The sequence below is a fragment of the Anomaloglossus baeobatrachus genome, chromosome 2 (assembly GCF_048569485.1).
Source record: "Anomaloglossus baeobatrachus isolate aAnoBae1 chromosome 2, aAnoBae1.hap1, whole genome shotgun sequence".
NCBI classification, from domain to species: domain Eukaryota; kingdom Metazoa; phylum Chordata; class Amphibia; order Anura; family Aromobatidae; genus Anomaloglossus; species Anomaloglossus baeobatrachus.
Window position 1 is genome coordinate 452,349,523 of NC_134354.1, and position 25,153 is coordinate 452,374,675.

General features: G+C 48.3%; 1 protein-coding gene across 1 annotated transcript in view; it reads left to right on the forward strand.

The window, feature by feature from the left end:
• LIAT1 (ligand of ATE1) overlaps positions 1 to 14,726 on the forward strand; it is a 48,769-nt gene extending 34,043 nt beyond the window's left edge. The window contains exon 2 of the mRNA XM_075333760.1: positions 14,368 to 14,726. Coding sequence (XP_075189875.1) covers positions 14,368 to 14,726 — 359 coding nt within the window. The remainder of the gene's footprint in view (positions 1 to 14,367) is intronic.
• The last annotated feature ends 10,427 nt before the right edge of the window (positions 14,727 to 25,153 follow it).

Below are 25,153 nucleotides of genomic sequence, written 5' to 3' on the forward strand. Positions count from 1 at the left end.
CAATTTCTTGAGCTGCTTCGCCACGTCACGGCAAATCTCATTTGAAGCAGTCCTACACTAAAATATTTTTATAAAATGTGCCATACGGCCTCACATATGAATAGTAGAACTGCTCTTAGCAGCACTCACCTGGTCTATTTCAATCCCGTACCCATGACTGAGTCATGGCTGTGGGCGGGACAGGTCCAAGCAAATGCTGCATGAAGTAAATAGCCTGTGGACAAAGCCTGATGACTTAATGTGAACAGTCACCAACCGCCAAAATCCAGACAGATGGAATACATCCCAAATTGGGGTGCATAGCAAGGTGGAGGTCAACCACCGACCAATTCAATGAAGAAAAAACAAAAAGCCAGCACCAAATGTGCACTACAGCACTAAACATTCCAAACTGTACTTATTATAAAAAAAAAATTTTTGAGATTTTTGGCAAAAAATTGCAATTTCTTGAGCTGCTTCGCCACGTCACGGCAAATCTCATTTGAAGCAGTCCTACACTAAAATATTTTTATAAAATGTGCCATACGGCCTCACATATGAATAGTAGAACTGCTCTTAGCAGCACTCACCTGGTTTATTTCAATCCCGTACCCATGACTGAGTCATGGCTGTGGGCGGGACAGGTCCAAGCAAATGCTGCATGAAGTAAATAGCCTGTGGACAAAGCCTGATGACTTAATGTGAACAGTCACCAACCGCCAAAATCCAGACAGATGGAATACATCCCAAATTGGGGTGCATAGCAAGGTGGAGGTCAACCACCGACCAATTCAATGAAGAAAAAACAAAAAGCCAGCACCAAATGTGCACTACAGCACTAAACATTCCAAACTGTACTTATTATAAAAAAAATTTTTGAGATTTTTGGCAAAAAATTGCAATTTCTTGAGCTGCTTCGCCACGTCACGGCAAATCTCATTTGAAGCAGTCCTACACTAAAATATTTTTATAAAATGTGCCATACGGCCTCACATATGAATAGTAGAACTGCTCTTAGCAGCACTCACCTGGTCTATTTCAATCCCGTACCCATGACTGAGTCATGGCTGTGGGCGGGACAGGTCCAAGCAAATGCTGCATGAAGTAAATAGCCTGTGGACAAAGCCTGATGACTTAATGTGAACAGTCACCAACCGCCAAAATCCAGACAGATGGAATACATCCCAAATTGGGGTGCATAGCAAGGTGGAGGTCAACCACCGACCAATTCAATGAAGAAAAAACAAAAAGCCAGCACCAAATGTGCACTACAGCACTAAACATTCCAAACTGTACTTATTATAAAAAAAATTTTTGAGATTTTTGGCAAAAAATTGCAATTTCTTGAGCTGCTTCGCCACGTCACGGCAAATCTCATTTGAAGCAGTCCTACACTAAAATATTTTTATAAAATGTGCCATACGGCCTCACATATGAATAGTAGAACTGCTCTTAGCAGCACTCACCTGGTCTATTTCAATCCCGTACCCATGACTGAGTCATGGCTGTGGGCGGGACAGGTCCAAGCAAATGCTGCATGAAGTAAATAGCCTGTGGACAAAGCCTGATGACTTAATGTGAACAGTCACCAACCGCCAAAATCCAGACAGATGGAATACATCCCAAATTGGGGTGCATAGCAAGGTGGAGGTCAACCACCGACCAATTCAATGAAGAAAAAACAAAAAGCCAGCACCAAATGTGCACTACAGCACTAAACATTCCAAACTGTACTTATTATAAAAAATTTTTTTGAGATTTTTGGCAAAAAATTGCAATTTCTTGAGCTGCTTCGCCACGTCACGGCAAATCTCATTTGAAGCAGTCCTACACTAAAATATTTTTATAAAATGTGCCATACGGCCTCACATATGAATAGTAGAACTGCTCTTAGCAGCACTCACCTGGTCTATTTCAATCCCGTACCCATGACTGAGTCATGGCTGTGGGCGGGACAGGTCCAAGCAAATGCTGCATGAAGTAAATAGCCTGTGGACAAAGCCTGATGACTTAATGTGAACAGTCACCAACCGCCAAAATCCAGACAGATGGAATACATCCCAAATTGGGGTGCATAGCAAGGTGGAGGTCAACCACCGACCAATTCAATGAAGAAAAAACAAAAAGCCAGCACCAAATGTGCACTACAGCACTAAACATGCATGTGTGATAGGATGTCCATGTCACATGTCCCTGCATGTCCCTGCATTATAAAAACGAGTATCTGCCCGTCCGGACGCCATTATCTCTTCTGCGTCCTTGGTGTCAGACATCACTGGCGCAGCTCCGTCCTTTGTCCTATCGCCGATACTGCTGTATGCGCTCCATACACAGCGCTGGACAGCTTAGGGATAGCACTTTCTATTAGTCCTTTTAAGGGCTCGTACCGGCAGGGTCAGAGCCATAGGTGACAGGTCCTGAAAACAGAGACAGCGTCTGTGTAGCTAAGGTCAGGGATTTCCTCGCTGCATTTCCCCATTAGGAGGGAATAGAAAGGCAGGCTTCCTTTCCTCTACCCAGAGCCCCACAATCCTGGCACTGTACCCTCCTGTCCTCTGCACACTCCAACTCATTATAACTAAGCCATTATACTAGCAAACACTGAGTGTACCTAGTGGCATCCTAAACGTGGCTATTGGACTTCTGTATAGTCCCAGTAGTGCACAGATATTTGCAGCATGTCTGCCTGCATTGCACACTCAAACTGATACTTACTAAGCCATTATACTAGCTAACACTGAGTGAACTTAGTGTCATCCTAAACGTGGCTGTTGGACTTCTGTATAGTCTCAGTAGTGCACAGATATTTGCAGCATGTCTGCCTGCATTGCACACTCAAACTGATAGTTACTAAGCCATTATACTAGCAAACACTGAGTGTACCTAGTGGCATCCTAAACGTGGCTGTTGGACTTCTGTATAGTCCCAGTAGTGCACAGATATTTGCAGCACGTTTGCCTGCATTGCACACTCCAACTCATTATAACTAAGCCATTATACTAGCAAACACTGAGTGTACCTAGTGTCATCCTAAACGTGGCTGTTGGACTTCTGTATAATCCCAGTAGTGCACAGATATTTGCAGCACGTCTGCCTGCATTGCACACTCAAACTGATAGTTACTAAGCCATTATACTAGCAAACACTGAGTGTACCTAGTGGCATCCTAAACGTGGCTGTTGGACTTCTGTATAGTCCCAGTAGTGCACAGATATTTGCAGCTCGTCTGCCTGTATTGCACACTCAAACTGATAGTTACTAAGCCATTATACTAGCAAACACTGAGTGTACCTAGTGGCATCCTAAACGTGGCTGTTGGACTTCTGTATAGTCCCAGTAGTGCACAGATATTTGCAGCACGTCTGCCTGCATTGCACACTCAAACTGATAGTTACTAAGCCATTATACTAGCAAACACTGAGTGTACCTAGTGTCATCCTAAATGTGGCTGTTGGACTTCTGTATAGTCCCAGTAGTGCACAGATATTTGCAGCACGTCTGCCTGCATTGCACACTCAAACTCATTATAACTAAGCCATTATACTAGCAATTTATGCTGCCAGTTTAAGGGCCGTAGTTGCATTGTCAGGGATATTTATTCTTTATTATTCTGCTGTTAATAAAGCTAGACCACCGCTGCAATCTACACCACCTCTAAATTTTTACTACCACATTTTCAGTGCACAATCTTGTCGCAATCAACATGAGTGGCAAAATGACAGATGCTGGTGGAAAGGGGAAGAGGCGTGCTGGAAAAGAAAAAAAGGGTTTGTCCGTGGGGAAGGTGGCAAAGCTCCATTATCATCTGCTGAAGATAGACCATCTACCAGCAAAAGTAAGATGTCTACTACTTACTGTGGACAATCCAATGTTTTCCCTTTTTTACGGACACGAACAACAGGAACAAAGGTAGATGATGGCCAAAAAAGGAAAATGCTTGAATGGATCTCAAGTGGTCCAACAAGTGCCCTCTCAGCCACTTCAAGTACCGCATCCAAAAAACACCAGTCCTCTGAGTTGTCATCCCAATCAAACTTGCTTTCTCCCAGCTCTGAAGTCTCCATCAGCCCTGCACAGTATGGTGGAACTGAGATGGCTGAGTCTGCAGAGCTGTTCAGTAATATATTGGATCCCAAGCACTCAAATTAGGACAAAGAGAATAAATGCAAAAAAGTGTTATTTTATTGGACTATTTGCAAAAAAGAAAACGCCACCACAATATAGCAAAAGCCGACGTTTCGGCCTGTTAGGCCTTTTTCAAGGTTTTTGCCTATGAGAAATGATAGAAAGTATATTACACACCACAAAGTGTCAAAAAAACCAAAAAAGTTTCACAAACATATATATGTACACACGCATATTTATATACAAGGTATTTACACGTAGGAGGACTTAGACGTCACGGGATTGTACCATGTGGCGTTTGCTTTGCTTTGCAAGGGTACGTCACTGAATAGAGTAGAAAGCAATTAATTAGCACCAAAAAAAGGGAGATGTCATAGTCATTGGTGCTAATTAATTGCTTTCTACTCTATTCAGTGACGTACCCTTGCAAAGCAAAGCAAACTCCACATGGTACAATCCCGTGACGTCTAATTCGTCCTATCCACCCTCCCACTATACGTACGTGTAAGTACCTTCTCTTTGTCCTAATTTGAGTGCTTGGGATCCAATATATTACTTAGCGCTTTCTTTCCCTTAAGCACCTTCCTCCTTAGGCGGTTGAGCCCAGCTCTACCCATAATTTTTTGCAGAGCTGTTCAGTCACACTATAGCCTGGGAATCAGAGGTCTGCTCCCAAGCTACAGTGAGTACAGAACAGGAAATGGTCTGCAGTGATGCCCAGAACCTTTGTGACTCAGATTCAGGCCGTGAGGACCAAGTTTCTGAGCATAATGTTGACCCTTTGTCACAAACTGTAACACCTGTGGTTATAGACAATGAGGAACATACTGATGAAGATGAGACGCAGATACCCGATTGGGATGACAACTTAAATATTCGGTCAGGGCAAGAAGAGGCTCGGTCTGAGGGGGAGGGGAGTGCAAACACAACAATTGATGATGAAGTTCTAGATCCCACCTACTGTCAACCCACAGTCAGGCACTCGAGGAGGTCAACAGAGGTGGTGGAGGAGGATGCAACTGATGACGAAGTTACCTTGCGCCTTCCTGGACAGAGTCGGAGTACTGGTAGCACGTCTACAACTGCATCCTCAGCCACCACTCTGCCTCTGAGCACTAGTCGGGGTGGATCAACAGGTCGCATGCCCTCTAAGCCTTGCCTAGCCTGGTCCTTTTTTGACATAGCAAAAGATCGCCCAAATTATGTGATCTGTAAAATTTGTCATGGTTCTCTTAGTAGAGGTCAAAACCTCAGCAGTTTGACAACTTCTTCCATGAATCGTCACATGAATAAATATCATATGTCCCGGTGGGAAGCTCACCGTGCTGCAATGCGGCCTAGCGGAGCGAACCATCCAACGCCTGCCCCTTCCAGTGCATCCGCGCGCTCTTCATCTTCTAGGACTGTGGGGACAGCTGTAACACACCTGTTTTTCCACGCACAACTTCCACCACTGTAACCGCAACAGGCACTTTGCTTGGTAGGTCGTCAGTTGGTTTGGAAGGGGAAACAAGTGAGTGTGTACAGATCTCTCAGACATCGATAGAACCAACGTTAAATGAAGGCAACATCATGTCTCCGCCTGCACTTTCCTCACAAACCTGCATTTTTCCAGGGACACCCTACTCAACACCATCTACACACAGCAGCCAGAGCTCTGTCCCTCAGATGTGGTCAAATAAAAGGCCATTTCCTGCGACCCATGACAAAGCTAAGAGGTTGACTCTATCCCTCTGTAAGCTCTTGGCTACCGAAATGCTGCCTTTCCGCCTAGTGGACACACAGGATTTTAGAGACCTTATGTCTGTCGCTGTGCCCCAGTACCAGATGCCTAGTCGCCACTACTTCTCTAAGAAAGGTGTGCCCGCGCTACACCAGCATGTCGCACAAAACATCACCGCTTCCTTGAGAAACTCTGTGTGTGAACGGGTGCATTTCACCACCGATACTTGGACCAGTAAGCATGGACAGGGACGTTACATGTCGCTGACTGGGCACTGGGTAACTATGGTGATAGATGGTGAAGGGTCTGCTGCACAAGTCTTGCCGTCCCCATGACTTGTGTGTCAATCCTCTGTCTGTCCAAGTTCCGCCACTGCTTCTGCCTCCTCAACCTCATCTGGGTCCTCCACCTCTGCCCCAAGCCTGCCTGGTCAGGCCACCAGCATTCTCACTGCGCAGAAGGAATCACGCACCCCTCATTACTATGCTGGCAGCAGAGCGCAACGGCATCAGGCGGTCTTTAGCTTGACATGTCTTGGGAATAAGAGACACACAGCTGAGGAGTTGTGGTCAGCTCTGCGGTCCGAGTTTAATAAATGGTTGTCTCCACTCAACCTGCAGCCTGGTAAGGCCATGTGCGACAATGCTGCAAACCTGGGTGCGGTCCTTCGCCTGGGCAAGGTGACACACGTACCTTGTATGGCTCACGTGTTGAACCTTGTCGTCCAGCAATTTTTAACACACTATCCCGGCCTAGATGGCCTTCTGACCAGGGCACGAAAACTGTCTGCTCACTTCCGCCGTTCAAGCGCCGCAGCTGAGCGACTTGCATCGCTCCAGAAGTCTTTCAGCCTGCCGGTTCATCGCCTGAAATGCGATGTGGCGACACACTGGAATTCAACTCTCCACATGTTACAGCGACTGTGGCAGCACCGCCGAGCCCTGGTGCAATACGTCATGACGTATAGCCTGGGCCAACGAGATGCAGAGGTGGGGAAGATCACCCTGATGGAGTGGTCTCAGATCAAGGACCTATGCACCCTTCTGCACAGTTTCGACATGGCAACGAATATGTTTAGCGCTGACAATGCCATTAACAGCATGACAATTCCAGTCATTTACATGCTGGAGCACACGCTAAACACTATTCGGAGTCAGGGGGTGGGACAACAGGAAGGGGAGGAACTACAGGAGGATTCATATGCGCAAGGGACAACAACATCACCAAGGTCCAGACGTTCATCATCACCAACGCAGAAGGCATGGGACCATGGGGGACAGGGATCAACAAGGGCGCATACTAGCAGGCTAAATGTTGAGGAAGGTGCAGGAGAACATGAAGAAATGGAGGACGAACTGTCCATGGACATGGAAGACTCAGCAGATGAGGGAGACCTTGGTCAAATTTCTGTTGAAAGAGGTTGGGGGGAGATGTCAGGAAGAAATAACGGTTAGCACCTCTATGCCACAAACACAGCGTGGACTTGGTCCGCATGGCTACGCAAGACACATGAGTGCCTTCTTGTTGCACTACCTCCAACATGACCCTCGTATTGTCAAAATTAGAAGTGATGATGACTACTGGATTGCCACACTATTAGATCCCCGGTAGTGATGAGCGAGTATGCTTGTTACTACTCGGTACTCGCACGAGTATCACTGTACTCGGGCTACTCGGCGGGTACCGAGTAATTTTGCAATACTCGTGCTTTACTCGTGGTCTTCATTTCTGCATGTTGGCGCTCTTTTGAGAGCCAGCCCTCATGCAGGGATTGGCTGGCAGACCACTGCAATGCCACAGCCCTGTTAGTTGTGGAATTGCAGTGATTGGCCGGCCTGCACAGCGTGACCGAGCCTTTATATCGGCCGGCGCGCTGTGCTCTGTACACAGCCATCTCATATTCCCTGCTTTCCACGCCCACAGGCGCCTATGATTGGTTGCAGTGAGACACGCCCCCACGCTGAGTGACAGGTGTCACACTGCACCCAATCACAGCAGCCGGTGGGCGGGTCTATACTGTGCAGTAAAATAAATAAATAAATAATTAAAAAAAACGGCGTGCGGTCCCCCCCAATTTTAATACCAGCCAGAAAAAGCCATACAGCTGAAGGCTGGTATTCTCAGGATGGGGAGCTCCACGTTATGGGGAGCCCCCCACCCTAACAATATCAGTCAGCAGCTGCCCAGAATTGCCGCATACATTAGATGCGACAGTTCTGGGGCTGTACCCGGCTCTTCCCGATTTACCCTAGTGCGTTGGCAAATCGGGGTAATAAGGAGTTAATGGCAGCCCATAGCTGCCACTAAATCCTAGATTAATCATGTCAGGCGTCTCCCCGAGATTCCTTCCATGATTAATCTGTAAATTACAGTTAAAAAACACACACACCCGAAAAATCCTTTATTAGAAATAAAAAACACTAACAAAGTCCCTCATTACCAATTTATTAACCCCGACAAACCCTCCATGTCCGGCGTACTCCACGGACTCCGGCGTCGCGTCCAGCTCTGCTGCATGGAAGTGACAGGAGCTGCAGAAGACACCGCCGCTCCGGTCACCTCCACGCAGCTAATGAAGGGAATAGCGCGATCAGCTGCTGTCAGTCAGGTAACTCCCGGCCACCGCTGGATCCAGCGGTGGCCGCGATTAACCTCAGTGACAGCAGCTGATCGCTATACTCACCTCAGTTGGTGCATGGAGCTGACTGGAGCGGCGGTGAGTAGCGCGATCAGCTGAGCTGTCACTGAGGTTACCCGCGGCCACCGCTGCATCCACCGCTGGATCCAGGTAACCTCAGTGACAGCTCAGCTGATCGCTATACTCATCTCATTAGCTGCGTGGAGGTGACCGGAGCGGCGGTGTATTCTGCAGCTCCTGTCACTTCCATGCAGCAGAGCTGGACGCGACGCTGGAGGACTGTGGAGTACGCCGGACATGGAGGGTTTGTCGGGGTTAATAAATTGGTAATGAGGGACTTTGTTAGTGTTTTTTATTTCTAATAAAGGATTTTTCGGGTGTGTGTGTTTTTTAACTGTAATTTACAGATTAATCATGGAAGGAATCTCGGGGAGACACCTGACATGATTAATCTAGGATTTAGTGGCAGCTATGGGCTGCCATTAACTCCTTATTACCCCGATTTGCCAACGCACTAGGGTAAATCGGGAAGAGCCGGGTACAGCCCCAGAACTGTCGCATCTAATGTATGCGGCAATTCTGGGCGGCTGCTGACTGATGTTGTTAGGGTGGGGGGCTCCCCATAACGTGGGGCTCCCCATCCTGAGAATACCAGCCTTCAGCCGTATGGCTTTATCTGGCTGGTATTAAAATTGGGGGGACCGCACGCCGTTTTTTTTAATTATTTAATTATTTATTTCACTGCACAGTATACACACACCGGCTGCTGTGATTGGGTGCAGTGAGACAGCTGTCACTCAGTGTGGGAGCGTGTCTCACTGCAACCAATCATAGGCGCTGAAAAGCAGGAAAGCAGGGAATAGGAGATTGATTAATGAGCGGCCGGCTTTTTCAAAAGAGGAAAAGCCACCGGAGTTTGAACAGCTGTGCAGCGCCGCGGCAGTGATCGGGGAACGGTAAGTAAGAGAGAGGGGGGGGAACTGACCGACAGACTGTGAGAGGGGGACAGACAAGACAGAGAGAGACAGACCGACGGACTGAGGGAGATAGAATAAAAAAAAAAAAATGACCGACATCGCTAGTAAAAAGCACAAAACGTGCGTTTTGGACATCGGAGTGCCACACAAGGTTTTCATGAAAAATCTTTCATGTATTAATCTCAAAAAGTAACATACACCAGCTCTATCTCACTATTGGGTATGTGCCCTTAACATTTCCGCCATGAAAATTCATTTTGGTGTCATTTTGGAAGGTTTTCTGGTGAGTCCGTAAAAATGGCGTAAAACTTGGACAAAATTGTTCACAGCTGTGACTTTTGAGTGATAAATGCTTCAAGGGGTCTTCCCCATGCTGATGCCATGTCATTTGAGCACTCTTCTGAGACTTTTGTGCCATTTTTAGGGTTTCTACATGCTGCCGGGGGGTCATTTCACAAAAATACTCGGGTCTCCCATAGGATAACATTGGGCTCGGTGCTCGGGCCGAGTACACGAGTATCTTGGGAGGCTCGGCCCGAGCTTCGAGCACCCAAGCTTTTTAGTACTCGCTCATCACTAATCCCCGGTACAAGTCCAAATTTTGTGACATAATTCCAGCCATAGAAAGGGACGCACGTATGCAGGAGTATCAGCAGAAGCTGTTACTCGATCTTAGCTCGGCTTTTCCACCAAACAACCGTGCAGGTGCAGGGAGTGATTCTCCCAGTTGTAACTTGACAAACATGGGACGGTCTCATCATCTTCAACAGTCTACCCGTACCAGTAGGACCGTATCTGGTGCTGGTAACAGCAATTTTATGGAATCTTTTCATAATTTTTTTAGACCCTCCTTTGCAAGGCCACCAGTGACAACAAGTCTGACACATAGTCAACGGCTGGAGAGGATGATACAGGAGTATCTCCAAATGAACATCGATGCCATGACTTTGCAAATGGAGCCTTGCTCCTTTTGGGCTTCAAATCTAGAAAAATGGCCAGAGCTCGCAACTTACGCCTTGGAGATTTTGTCGTGTCCAGCTGCCAGCGTTGTCTCTGAACGTGTCTTCAGTGCTGCTGGGTGTGTGCTGACAGATAAGCGCACGTGTCTGTCCAGTGACAATGTGGACAGACTGACGTTCATCAAAATGAACAAGTCATGGATCCAGAAGGAATTTACTACCCCTGTGTCATCCTGGGGAGAGTAAATGCTTGTGGATTTGGAATGTGCTTGATGCAAATCAAAACAGCTGGGATCAGGAAAGACTTTGCTACCAACCCCGATGTCATCCTGGGGACGGTTAAGAATAGCGTATTTTTGAATGTGCTTGATGCAAATCAAAACATCCTGTTTGCAACTAGGGCACAAGTGCTGCCACTGATAAGGTGTCTGTGTGGGGCCCAATTTTTGGAAAAAAAGGGAGACTCCGCTTGGAGTAACCCTTGCTTGCTGTGTTTTTTAAAAATGATCCAAGATGAACAGAGCTGGGATCAGGAAAGACTTTGCTACCTACCCCGGTGTCATCCTGGGGACGGTTAAGAATAGCGTATTTTTGAATGTGCTTGATGCAAATCAAAACATCCTGTTTGCAACTAGGGCACAAGTGCTGCCACTGATAAGGTGTCTGTGTGGGGCCCAATTTTTGGAAAAAAAGGGAGACTCCGCTTGGAGTAACCCTTGCTTACTGTGTTTTTTAAAAATGATCCAAGATGAACAGAGCTGAGATCAGGAAAGACTTTGCTACCTACCCCGGTGTCATCCTGGGGACGGTTAAGAATAGCGTATTTTTGAATGTGCTTGATGCAAATCAAAACATCCTGTTTGCAACTAGGGCACAAGTGCTGCCACTGATAAGGTGTCTGTGTGGGGCCCAATTTTTGGAAAAAAAGGGAGACTCCGCTTGGAGTAACCCTTGCTTGCTGTGTTTTTTAAAAATGATCCAAGATGAACAGAGCTGGGATCAGAAAAGACTTTGCTACCAACCCCGGTGTCATCCTGGGGACGGTTAAGAATAGCGTATTTTTTAATGTGCTTGATGCAAATCAAAACATCCTGTTTGCAACTAGGGCACAAGTGCTGCCACTGATAAGGTGTCTGTGTGGGGCCCAATTTTTGGAAAAAAAGGGAGACTCCGCTTGGAGTAACCCTTGCTTGCTGTGTTTTTTAAAAATGATCCAAGATGAACAGAGCTGGGATCAGGAAAGACTTTGCTACCTACCCCGGTGTCATCCTGGGGACGGTTAAGAATAGCGTATTTTTGAATGTGCTTGATGCAAATCAAAACATCCTTTTTGCAACCAGGGCACAAGTGCTGCCACTGATAAGGTGTCTGTGTGGGGCCCAATTTTTGGAAAAAAAGGGAGACTCCGCTTGGAGTAACCCTTGCTTACTGTGTTTTTTAAAAATGATCCAAGATGAACAGAGCTGAGATCAGGAAAGACTTTGCTACCTACCCCGGTGTCATCCTGGGGACGGTTAAGAATAGCGTATTTTTGAATGTGCTTGATGCAAATCAAAACATCCTGTTTGCAACTAGGGCACAAGTGCTGCCACTGATAAGGTGTCTGTGTGGGGCCCAATTTTTGGAAAAAAAGGGAGACTCCGCTTGGAGTAACCCTTGCTTACTGTGTTTTTTAAAAATGATCCAAGATGAACAGAGCTGAGATCAGGAAAGACTTTGCTACCTACCCCGGTGTCATCCTGGGGACGGTTAAGAATAGCGTATTTTTGAATGTGCTTGATGCAAATCAAAACATCCTGTTTGCAACTAGGGCACAAGTGCTGCCACTGATAAGGTGTCTGTGTGGGGCCCAATTTTTGGAAAAAAAGGGAGACTCCGCTTGGAGTAACCCTTGCTTGCTGTGTTTTTTAAAAATGATCCAAGATGAACAGAGCTGGGATCAGAAAAGACTTTGCTACCAACCCCGGTGTCATCCTGGGGACGGTTAAGAATAGCGTATTTTTTAATGTGCTTGATGCAAATCAAAACATCCTGTTTGCAACTAGGGCACAAGTGCTGCCACTGATAAGGTGTCTGTGTGGGGCCCAATTTTTGGAAAAAAAAGGGAGACTCCGCTTGGAGTAACCCTTGCTTGCTGTGTTTTTTAAAAATGATCCAAGATGAACAGAGCTGGGATCAGGAAAGACTTTGCTACCAACCCCGGTGTCATCCTGGGGATGGTTAAGAATAGCGTATTTTTGAATGTGCTTGATGCAAATCTAGCTGTGAAGTGTACAACTAGGGCACAAGTACTGCCACTGAATGGGTGGGTGTGTGTGGGGCCCAATTTTTGGAAAAAAAGGGAGACTCCGCTTGGAGTCACCTTGCGGTGTTTTACATGATTTTAGAAGGGCGTGCCATAACTATATCTGTGTGTCCTCCTCTTTTTCCTTGTCCAGCTCTTTTGTTTTCGCATGAGTATATGTCCTTGTCACTTTCCCATGTGTTTGTGTTGTGTTGTGAGTTGTTTGTCACCTTTTGGACACCTTTGAGGGTGTTTTCTAGGTGTTTTTATGTGTTTGTGATTGCCTGCCATTGTTTCCTATGCAGTTCGAGTTCGGTTCGTCGAAGTTCGACGAGCCGAACTCGAACAGGACGTCCATTCGGCGAACCGACCTCGAGCCGAACCGTGACCGGTTCGCTCATCTCTAGTCTCTTCCCTCGGCTGTCTTCAAAGCCTTGACTTTTCTGGATAAACCTGTCTTGGCCTCCACTATAGGTTCTGGACAAGAAGGCTTGCCTGGATGGAACTTCGCCCTCTTCCCAGGGGTTCTTTGGTGGGATGTGGCCCGCGGCGCTTGCAACCACCCTGGGCATTCGGTGTTTACGTTGGAAATGTCTCTCTTTCCTTGGATTCTAGGGACCGTCCCTGTATGCAGCCTGATCCCTCCACCCGATGACTTAGTGGAACAGGCCACAAGCTTGAAAGCCTTTCAGTGGCCCTGGAATCCTTTCTGTAGTTCACTGCTGTGGTGTCACCTGGACCTAGCTGGGCCCCAGGGTCTCCACCAGGAAGCTTCACTTTCTGTTGCTGTTCTGAGGTATCAACCTTTCTCTCTCCTTCTAACTCCTCTCTTTAACGCCAACTTTCGACCTACTGCCTTCACCAACTCATTTCAACTAACTGCCCTTGAACTTCCTGTATCTGCTCTTTCTTCCTGTTGGCTCCTCCCACTTTCCCAGTTGCTAGGCCCCACTCTATGGGAGAAGGGATGGGTCTTACGGCCCTCCCAGCATGCAGCATGGGGGGGTAGCTGCCACTATCCCCGGTCCCAAAATATGCCTAACAATGGGTGTAGTGTGAATTTGCATGTGGACCGGCGTTTACTTCTTTCCTTACCCAGAAGGGGACATCACACCTCTGGCTGAGGTGCAATGTCTCTGTGGCGACGGAAGCCTCAGGGGCGCCACACAAGGTATATATAGTGTTTGTATGTATGTGTGTGTGTATATGTATATATATATATATATATATATATATATATATATATATATATATATACTGTGTCTGCAGGGAGAGCTGTGTCTGCAGCAACATGCCCAGGATCGGTGTAAGCTCTGCTAAATGCAGGCATGCTCTTCCACACAGAAAGCCCAGCATAGCCACACATTAGTCATGCTCACCCATGAGATTTCAGAGCCAGGAGCTCAGGGAGAATCTGACGTGACGTCCCAAGAAGTCGTATCATTCTCAGACAGCAATCATATGACCAGGAGAGCATCTCAGGTTACAGAAGGATTTTGGAAAGCAAGGTATTTAGTAAAGTGGTTATATATAGTTTTCACACGTAAGGAACTTGTAAAGTAGTGGTCAACCCCTTTAAGGTGTAATATATTATATTCTTCAGTAGATAACACTGAGTTTGTAAATTGTGTCAAACATTTTTATTAAGCTTTATATTTTTAATCTGAATATTACTTTTCCAGAAAATATTAAGAATCAGCCAATCATCCTTGCATCATCGGAGCTGCAAATTACTACCATAAGTGACTCAAAGGACAAATCAGATGGATCAAAAACCAAGGAAGAGACTGAACCTACATGTCTAGCTACAGTAGCCCAGGAAGACGAAGTAAATGAGAGTTTGAGATGGGAAGGAGTTCTTGAAGATCCTGTAGCAGAAGAAAAGAGGATCTGCCAGTATAAAATCAACAGACGGAAACGATATTTGTTAGTTGCCCAGAAATCCTCCTCTGTACTTTCAACAGATCCTGAAGAACCCGTCCATATAATCCAAAATCAAGTTCCTTGCATAAAAGCGAACAGTAGAAATGAATGCACATAAAAGAATGATGCACAATGCAAAATTGCTCTAAAGCCGAGTTCTCATATGACACAGCTGCCATTGCTTAAAAACATATTGAAAAATGGTATTTAAATGTATGAAAAAGCTATCATGAGATAGGGTCAAATAACAAAGAGAGAAATAGAGGGAACCTGGATATATGGGGCTGAAAATATATAACTAGAAAACTAAGGCTATGTTCACACACTCATCTTTTGCTGTGTTTTTGGTGCATTTTTGAGGTCACAAAGGTGCACCTAAATGCATGCATTTCCTTCCCCCAGCAAAGTCTATGAGATTTCTATTTTTCTGTCTACACAGTGCTCTTTTTTTGGCTGCGTTTTTGAAGATGCAGCATGTCAATTCTTATTACGTTTTTGCCATCGTTTTTGAGCCCTTCCAGTTAAAAGATTTAACTTAAAAAACACATTCGGCAAAATGCTGTAGAACGCGTTTTTTGGGGGGCCAAAAACGCTGCATCTTTGTGGTTAAGAAAAGATGCGTGTGTGAATATAGCCTAAAGAGGACAAACCAAACTTTTGGTGCATGTAAATGGAATGAACAGACTTGACTAAAGGCCCATTTACACACAGCGACATCACTAGCGATGTCGCTGCCGATCGCACCCGCCCCTGTCGTTTGTGCGTCACGGGCAAACCGCTGACCACGGCGCACAACATCACACATACCTGCCTAGCGACGTTGCTGTGGCCGGCAAACTGCCCCTTTTCTAAGGGGGCGGTTCGTGCGGCGTCACAGCGACGTCACACGGCAAGCGGCCAATAGAAGCGGAGGGGCGGAGAGCAGCACAAGGAAAGACACGCACACCTCGTTGCCGGAGGACGCAGGTACGGTGGTGTTCGTCGTTCCTGGGGTGTCACACGTAGCGATGTGTGCTGCCCCAGGAACGGCGAAGAACCTGCGTCCAGCACGAGCAACGATATTATGAAAATGAACGACGTGTCAACGATCAGCGATTAGGTGAGTATTTTTCATCGTTAGAGGTCACTCATACATGTCACACGCAACGACGTCACTAACGAGGCCGGATGTGCGTCACAAATTCCGTGAACCCAACGACATCTCGTTAGCGACGTAGTTGCGTGTAAATGGGCCTTTAGTATAAAATGTATGTGAGATAGAACCCTGTTCTCTATCATCTTTGGAATTACTGTGTGGCTACAATTATCAAGTATATATTTATAGTGTGTATCAGAAGTGTTGAAAATGTTTTTTTCATACATTATAAAACAATATAATTATGAGGGCGTTTAGAGCAGTTCAACAAAAAGTTACAAGGACATAAATAACATGAACAAATTAAAGGGAACCTGACAGCTGAACCAGTTGCCCCGGATTGACAGGTCTCTGCCTATACACACACGTTAATGATGAAGCTGAAAAGACAAGAGGCGCAACCCTGCCATGTTATTTGATGGAACCAGTGTAAGAGGGTGCAGGGATTCACTCACCTGGGTAAGTTGTGCAAGTCACAACTGTAGAGCTCTAGTTAGAGTGAAAAAATGTCTGCTGCAGCCCCACGAGGTAAAGCAAAGCAATGAAGCAGAAGAAAGGGGTTGTAATGTACATTGCTATTGTTGGTTCCTAAAGAAGGAGGTGTTGGCTCCGAAATGCGTAGAACTATGAACAATAAAACCTGCTGATTGTAGTGAAAATTCCTCTGAGTCTATCCGGCAGCGCGGCATTACAACCCCTTTCTGCAACTTCATTGATTTGTATACACACATGTGGGCAGAGAGTTGTCGGTTACTGACAGGGCACCCTCCAGTTTATGTAGTCTACAGCGCTGCTTGGTCCCGTGCAGCTAGATGAAATGCCGCAACATTTTAGAGTCAACCAGTCCTGGCTGGGATTATACATCCAGTAGCTGATACATGATACCCACGATTTGGTTAGCAAATATCAGCTGTCAGGTTCCTTTAAAGGAATCATATAATGCATAATGGATATAGCATTTAACTAAATCCTATAGTTACTCAAACAAGTGTTATATCTTGAAAGTATTTTTAACTTTTACATTTAAAGGGAATCTGTCAATTTTGTCACCCACCCGAGAGCAGCATAACATAGAGACCCTGATTCCAGTGATGTGTCACTTACAGGGGTGTTTTAAACCCTCTTTAAAGAAAGATCATGAACTTGTTTGACGTGTACAAGATTAATCTACCGTAATTTTAGGTGTCTAGTTCTAAATTATATGATACAACATGAGTAATTATATACTGGTGAAGAAAATACATATTGCATATTTTAATTGAATATGGCTAAGACATACCCCCTCTAAATAACAAATATACAACGAAATATTGTTTGTGTGAAATCAGTCCATTATTGTTGTTTGCTGTGTTTTGCAATAAAAGATGGAATAATTTATATAAAATCTTCATGTCTTTTTCCACTTAGTGTTTTATTCAGATCAAATGCCAAATGTGTTACTAAATATGGTTTTACAAAGCACAGCCAGATTTTTATATTGTGGTTTTAGCTAAGGATCCCAATTGTTTCTATCCTGTTTGTGCCTCCGCTTACCTGGACAGGCGTGCTGCTAAAACAGTTAGGCAACTTCTACAGTATCTCACTGTTCATTTGTCCTCAGGGCCTTCTTGAGTAAATACTGTATCAGACCTGAACGTGCTCATTGGGAAAAAGGGGAAAAAAAAGACACAAAGAGAATGCAAAAATCTGTTTAAAATATAATTCTGGATTTCTCATTAGGTTGCCTACTACTGAGACACAAATGGCATCATTCTTTGTTACACATTTTTACACATGTACACAGGAAATAAAATGTGGGCCTGCACTTCCAGATTTAGCTGATGGAATGTCTATTTCACAACAACAGTTCACAACAGTGCTGAAGATGGAATTTACTCAGTATTTGCCATCTTGTCAGCATCTTATTGCTGTTCAGGGGGGAAGCTTAAGTGCACGAATGCTGTAATAAAGAGAGTACCGCCAGCGGAGGCGCCTCTACACTGCCCTGGGTCTTCCCCCGGTAGAGAAACCATGGCTCTCACCTTCGCGACCGCTCTCCGGTTGCGTCTTCTTCTGATCTCACTGCTGATCCCTGCTCCCGGGGACTGCATCCATCGTTTAGGTCTCCTGGGAGTGCGCTTAGGTTGCGCGCACAAGTACAAGTGCATCTCAATAAATTAGAATTACATCAAAAAGTTAATTTATTTCAGTAATTCAATACAAGAAGGGAAACGCTTATATTATATAGTCATTACAGAGTGATCTATTTTTTTTATTTGTGTGGATGATTATGGCTTACAGCCAATGAAAACCCAAGAGTCATTAATTATCTCAAAAAATTAGAATAATTATCACAAAACACCTGCAAAGGCTTCCTAAGCATTTAAAATGGTCCCTTAGTCTGGTTCCGTAGGCTACACAATCAGACTGCTGACTTGCTTTTTTTTTTCCTGTGCAGATTTGCAGGAGAAAATAAACTGCAGCATGTCAATTCTTTCAGTGTTTCGTCAGCATTTTTCCACCCCAAATGCATGAAAAACACACATGCAAAAAACGCATTAAAAACACATGTTTTGTCTGCCTTGAGATGCAGATTTGGTGCAGAAATTTCTGCAACCAAATACTCTGAGTGCACATTAGAGTTCCCCTGCACGTCAGCATGTGTCCAGTGTCCTTATCCTGTTCCAGAAACCTGATCAGTAATCTGTACCCGTACACGTCCGGTGTCCTGTCTGTGTATCCGAACCCATCCAGTATCCAGTATATGTGGCGGCTGGGGAACCAGTACTGAGTGACGCAGAAGTTTCTAAAAAACCTCAGTGTCCATAAGCCTAAATGACAAATTTCCATGTCAAGCAGTCTGGAAATGTGCCCATTAAGTGAATGGGCCCGTGAATGGGTAGGTGGCTAGGAATTTACAGTTATGTTCCAAGGCCTTGACTGAGGCCAGCTGGGCGCCGCCATGGGACAATGAATTGGGTAACATTACTGATGATGCTTTCAAATGTGCAATGACAGGTGTATGGCAGAAGGTATCCGCCGGCGGCGTCCGGGCAAAAAATTTGAAGCGCCGCCATCTTTGGCGCGAAAATCTCCCGCTCAAGCGTCTTCCCCGAGCAGGGAAGGCGCGAAAGGGAAGCCCCGCCCCCAGAGAGAAAGAGTGCTAGAAAGTACCAAGGGGGGGCGGGCGAAGGCCTGCCTAATGTAGCCGAGGGCATAAAAAGCAGGGACGCCAGGACGCTGCAAGGATACCCGGTTCCTGGAAGCAGCTTGCAACATGTCCACACCACCTGAGAGGCCTGAGTCTCCGGAGCCTGCCCCGGGACGGCGGCGTGGCTGAAAACCCAAGTGATGCTGTTGTGCTGTCGTAACCGGGCCCAAGTGCGGGACCTGCTGGATCGCTGGACTGCTGAGATGGAGGAGCTGGCTGCGGTAGTGCGGGCGCATGAAATAGAGGACATGCTAGAGGAGCTGGTGAGTGACCCACGCCCTTGTGTCCCTGAAGGAACAGCTGCTGCGGCTGAAGGACTCGGTCTACCCCTGGCCCCAGCAGGGCCCGACCCATCGCCTGTGCTGACCGCCCATACAGCTCCGCTCAGGCCGCCGTCCCCGATGGAGGTGGCGGAGTCCGTTTTGCCCCGCCGGGGCCCGGAGGCCTGAGAGGACGGCAGCCAACCAATAGCTGGAGTGGCTGACGTAAAAGAACCGATGGCAGGCCTCAGTACGCCGACCACTGATGGGTCACTTGCCACTGAAGAGCCACGAGTCTGGGCTCAGCTAGAAACCGTTACTGTCCTGCCGGGTCCCACCGTTAGCCCCCTGGAGTCAGATGACAGCGGCTCGGGGGCTGACACAGAACCGGTCTTGGAGGCCGAGGCTACCTCAGAGGAAGAGGTTGAATAGGCAGTGGTCCTCCGTTGCACAACAGTTGTCCCCGTTGGAACCCTCAGCACCATTGAATGAATGACTAAAACCGTTTGTTCACCTAATTGTCTATTTGATTACCGTCCGTTTGAAGTACACTGTCCCCGGAGGGACCCTTTTGTGTTTCATTGCTGCATGAGAGACTACTCATGGACAAGGCCGAGAACTGGCAGGCCACCCACGAACTTGTGGGATTGTAAATAATATTTGGGCCGTTTTCCGTCCGTGCCGCCTCCGGAGAGGCAGATTGGAGGAGGGACCCACAGCGTACCAGGCTGGGGTCCGGCCACCACCTGGACCAGTGGCCATCCTCCGGTGGTCAGGGGTCCCCCTGGACGTGGGGTCCCCTGAAGTGACAGTCGGGTGCGAGTCACCGTACCCGTTCCCGCTCGGGCAGCCTGAACCTGGACTGGGGTAAAGGGGTGCTGCCCACTTCTTAGAGGCAGCACCAGGGCTAGGTTGCTTGGGTGGGAGAACGGAAGCCAACCGTCCGTATGTTAATAAAAATGTTTGCAACGTTAAAGCAATGCACCTCCCGTAAGGGAAGATTTCTGAAATATACGTATGTTTAATGTTATTTATATTTTACAGTTGTGAAAATAAAACCGGTGATGGACGGGCAGCCCGCGGACGGTCTGCGTTTTACCAAGGGGGAATGTGACGCTCTGGACTAGCCAGGGGTCACAGACTGCAACAACATACACACACCCCTACCCTAGGCAGTTACAGCAGTCAAACAAAAATCCTTGTTGCCTCCCTCCAGAGGCTGATGTCCACACCAGGTGGGGCGGAGCCAGGCGGTTGTCCCCGCCCACCGAGGAGTTCACAGGCCTGGAGGCGGGAAAACAGACAGTTCAGTTTAGGAGTGGAAGAGTGAGGAGTTTGGAGGTGAAAGTGGAAGGAGTAAACTACTGCGGTGTCTGGGTCGGAGCCCAGGCGCCTACAGCAAGGTTGGCAGACGGTGGTGGCCATCTGCAGGAGTGACGGATCTCCGCAGAACCGTAGGACCGGGGCTGGGCGGTGGCCCACCGGTACCGAACCGGGGACCGGAGTGAAGTTAAGCAAACAGGCAGGGCCATCGGACCCCGACCAGGCTTGGAGTCGCCAGCAACGGTCAAATACCAAGTGTGACCGGAACCCCAGGGGTTTCCTAACAACCCAAGTCCCGTTAGAAGGCAACCGCTCACACCTTGAGGATATACAGCCACCGCCACAGGCTAGAGATCCAAGGGCCAGCGCCTGCGGGCAAAAGGGCTCCTACGGTACCTATACACCGGGGAGCGGACTACCGTTTGGGGAACCATCGGAGTCAACTGAGTACACAGGTGCAGGGAAAGACAGCCACCATCAGCCGTCCGGGGAGAGCACAACATCAGCACTGCAGCCGGCTGCGGGACCCGTCCATCCGGCCGTTTGGTTTACCAGAGACTCTGTCATTGATTATCTGAGTGAGTACACCAGTGCCGTCCGGCACCGCGCCGCGCTGTCCCTGCCACCCTGCACCCCACCAGTCAAGCCTCCCCGTCTCACCATCGGGCCCCGGGAGCACCAACCCCCCTACCTCCGGAGGGGATAACATCCTCGCTGCCTCCTGTCATCTCTTCCGGGATCCCCGTCACCGGCAGCGGTGGTGCCACCGTCACCACAAACCGTGGGTGGCGTCACGGACAATCTCCCCAAATCGATCATCCCCCTTTCACTCATGGGCGAGGAGCGCCGCTCGAGTCCCTGGATCCGGCCCACCGCTCGAGCCACCGAGCAGCAGCAGCAGCCGCGCCGGACCCGAGCATTAGCGAGCGCAGCACCCCGCCGCCCGCGACAGTAGCACTAAAAATTCACGTAATCAACATAAGCATGGAGGGAGCTTTGAATGCGGCCTGTGAGACTCTGATTTGGCTCAAGTCTGTGATGAGTAAAATTATATAAGGAACACGCGATGGCCCTGTAAAACGTTGGACCATGATAACCCTGTTGATATGGTGTAGGAGAAGAAGGAGGAGGAGCAGGGCCGGCCTTAGCCTGAATGGTGCCCTGTACAAAACTGCCCTTTGGTGCCTCCACCCTACTAATGTTTTCACCCAATTTCCCAGAAACAAACAATCCTCCAGATTTATGCTGGAGAATCTGCATCTCAAATCCACAATAATGTCAGCACGTCTGACCTCGTTCTTATAGATCTCTTCTGATTGATTTCAACAATTTATGCAGTATCCCTGGATATTACATCATGGATGGTACATGCGGATCTCAGCAATGGGGCCCACATGTATCTGGAGAATGAAGCACTGCCGCTCTTCATGAGAGATGGTATAAATCTATGTACACTTGAATGCGAGTTCTGCGTCTCTGGACTGAGAGAGGCGCAGGTTGTGGCCCCATTGGTGGGATCAGCATCTACTATACAAATCCTGTGGATAAATGTACCAGATGATACCAGACAAAGCACCATAGAGCAGGCGGCCGATGCTGCGTTTACTCCGGACCAAAAAGTCCAAAATACAGATGTTAAAAGGGAATGTAAGAATTAGAAAAAAATCTCTGCTTTCCACATAATAGAGTCCTCAGGTTATATGTGTTCAGGGCCGGCGTCAGCACCCGGCAAGCCCGGACAAATGCCGGGGCCCTGGAGAGCCAGGGGGCCCACTCGGCCTTGTCAGTTCTCCTGTCCCTTGGCCGAGGCCCACTCGCCTTTACAGTTCTGCTGCCCCCGGCCGAGTTCCGGGGACCGCAGTCCTCGGCAGCAATCTGCGGCGCCATCACTTTAAGGCGCGCAGACATCCTGGTTTGAACTTCATCTGTGGGTGGAGCTACCACCTTCTCAGTCCCACAGATGAAGGAGGCAAGCTTCTGTCCGGCGCTGTGTGGGCCCCCTCTCCACCGTGACCTAATCGGGTAAGTGCCCTCCCCGCCTCCCCATTATGGGCCCCGGTGAGCTGCTTCCACCACCCCAGATGTATGCCCTGCCAATCCACCCCCCCGCCAATGCCGCGGGTGCTGGCCCCGCCAATGCCGCGGGTGCGGGCCCCGCCGTTGCCGTGGGTGTGGGCCCCGCCGAGCCGTGGGTGCTGTCCCCGCCGAGCCGCGGGTGCGGGCCCCGCCGAGCTGCGGGTGCAGGCCCCACAGAGCAGCAGAGTTGTGTGTGTTTGTCTGTATGTAGCAGAGTTGTGTGTGTCTGTATGTAGCAGACTTGTGTGTGTTTGTCTGTATGTAGCAGAGTTGTGTGTGTTTGTCTGTCTGTATGTAGCAGAGTTGTGTGTTTGTCTGCCTCTATGTAGCAGAGTTGTGTGTGTTTGTATGTAGCAGAGTTGTGTGTGTTTGTCTGTATGTAGCAGAGTTGTGTGTTTGTCTGTCTGTATGTAGCAGAGTTGTGTGTGTTTGTATGTAGCAGAGTTGTGTGAGTTTGTCTGTATGTAGCAGAGTTGTGTGTGTTTGTCTGTCTGTATGCAGCAGAGTTGTGTGTTTGTCTGTCTGTATGTAGCAGAGTTGTGTGTGTGTCTGTCTGTATGCAGCAGCCTTGTGTGTGTGTGTGTCTGTCTGTATGCAGCAGACTTGTGTGTGTGTGTGTGTGTGTGTGTCAGTCTGTATGCAGCAGACTTGTGTGTGTGTGTGTGTGTCTGTCTGTAAGTGTATATGACTGTATAGATTTGTCTGTTTATATGTATTTTTGTGAGTTTGTCTTTAAGTATGTATATGTACGTGTTCGTATCGGTGTCTGTGTGTGGATGAGGCCCACTGGGACTCTTCCGCCCGGGGCCCACAAAAACCTGGAGCCGGCCCTGTATGTGTTGCTGCCTCTCAGTTCCAATGACCTGAACAGACTGACGTGCAGTACGACATATACACAGCGCTCCCCATCCTTATGGTGTGTATGTTGCTGCTTCTCAGCTCCAATGAGCTGAACAGAGTAAGCTGCAGTACCACATACACACCATGAGGGAGGGGCACTGGGTATGGAAGAACTATGGCATATACAGTGTGTCCACCCATATCCTGTCCACCGCCATTAACTTGAGAACGGCGGCAGCTATAGGCATAGAAGTGGTGTCTACGTATAGTAAAGTAGCCATGTGCTATGCTATGCCGATAGCGCCACCTGGTGGAAAACAATGGAGTTAGCATTTTTATCTTTAAAACAGAATGCGATAGAGAAAAAAAGTGAATTACAAAGTTGTAGAGCATCATCAATTCACTACAAATCGACACCTTGCATACAGAAATTCTATTATATGAAACCCATGACCCCCCCCAAAACTTTGAATGCTGGTCACGCATATGGCGCTCATTTAACTTTGATGCTCAAAGTGGCCACCGTCAGCTGTAGGTTTGACATTCTGCATATTGACCGGCCGGATCTCCAAAGTGTATATGCTGTCAGTATTTTGTGACGCCCTGGACCCCAAATCCTTGTTGCCACCCTCCAGGCTTGATGTCCACACCAGGTGGGGCGGTTGACCCCGCCCACCGAGGAGTTCGCAGGAGGCGGGAAAAGTAGTCAGTTGAGTTGAGTTGAGTAGATTGTAGTAGAGAGTGGAAGTGAGAGGAGTAAAAACTGTGTGTGTCTGGGTTGGAGCCCAGGCACAATCAGCAAGGTCGGCAGACGGTGGTGGCCATCTGCAGAAGTTGGTGGAGGTCAGCGGAACCGTAGGACCGGGGTCAGGCAGTGGCCCGCCGGTACCGAACCGGGGAGCAGATTGAAGCCAAGCACCAAGGCAGGGTATTCAGACCCCGACCAGGCTGGGAGCCGCTGTAACGGTCAAATTCTCTGATTGCGGTCTGGACCTCAGGGGTTCATTCCCAACAAAGTCCCGTCAGAAGGCAACAGCCCAACCCGTCCAGATAAGCGCCACCGCCAAGGGCCAGAGATCCAAGGGCCAGCGCCTGCGGGCAAAACGGGCTCTCCCGACACGTACACGCCGGGTAGCGGACTACCCGTGGGAAGCCATAGGAGTCAGATACACATATACAGGTGCAGGAAACGACAGCCACCATCAACCCGACAGCCGTTTGGTTTACCAGAGACTCTGTCCTTCTGTGCCTGAGTGAGTACAACAGTGCCATCCGGCACCGCGCTGCACCGCAACATTGCACCCGCGCCCACGCTGCCTCCCCGCATCCGGCCCCTGCACCTGCACCTATACCTCCACTCCCAACCAGGCCCCGGGACCAACAGCCCCTACCCACGGAGGGGCCAACACCTTAGCTCCTCTTCGCCATCGCTCCCGGGATCCCCCGTCACCAGCAGCGGTGGTGCCCACCATCACCACAACCCGTGGGTGGCGTCACGACCGACATCCCCCAAACATCCCACCACAAACCTCCCCTTTTCACTCGTGGGCGAGAAGGTGCCGCTCGAGCCCCGGGTCCGGCCCCGTGCTCGAGCCACCGAGGAGCAGAAGCACCGGACCCGAGTGCCAGCAATTCCAGGCGTGCGGCGTTCCCGACTCTCCGCCCGCGACAATTTCATTTACCAATTTGAGTGGTTGTTTGATCGCTCACAAGTGATTTGC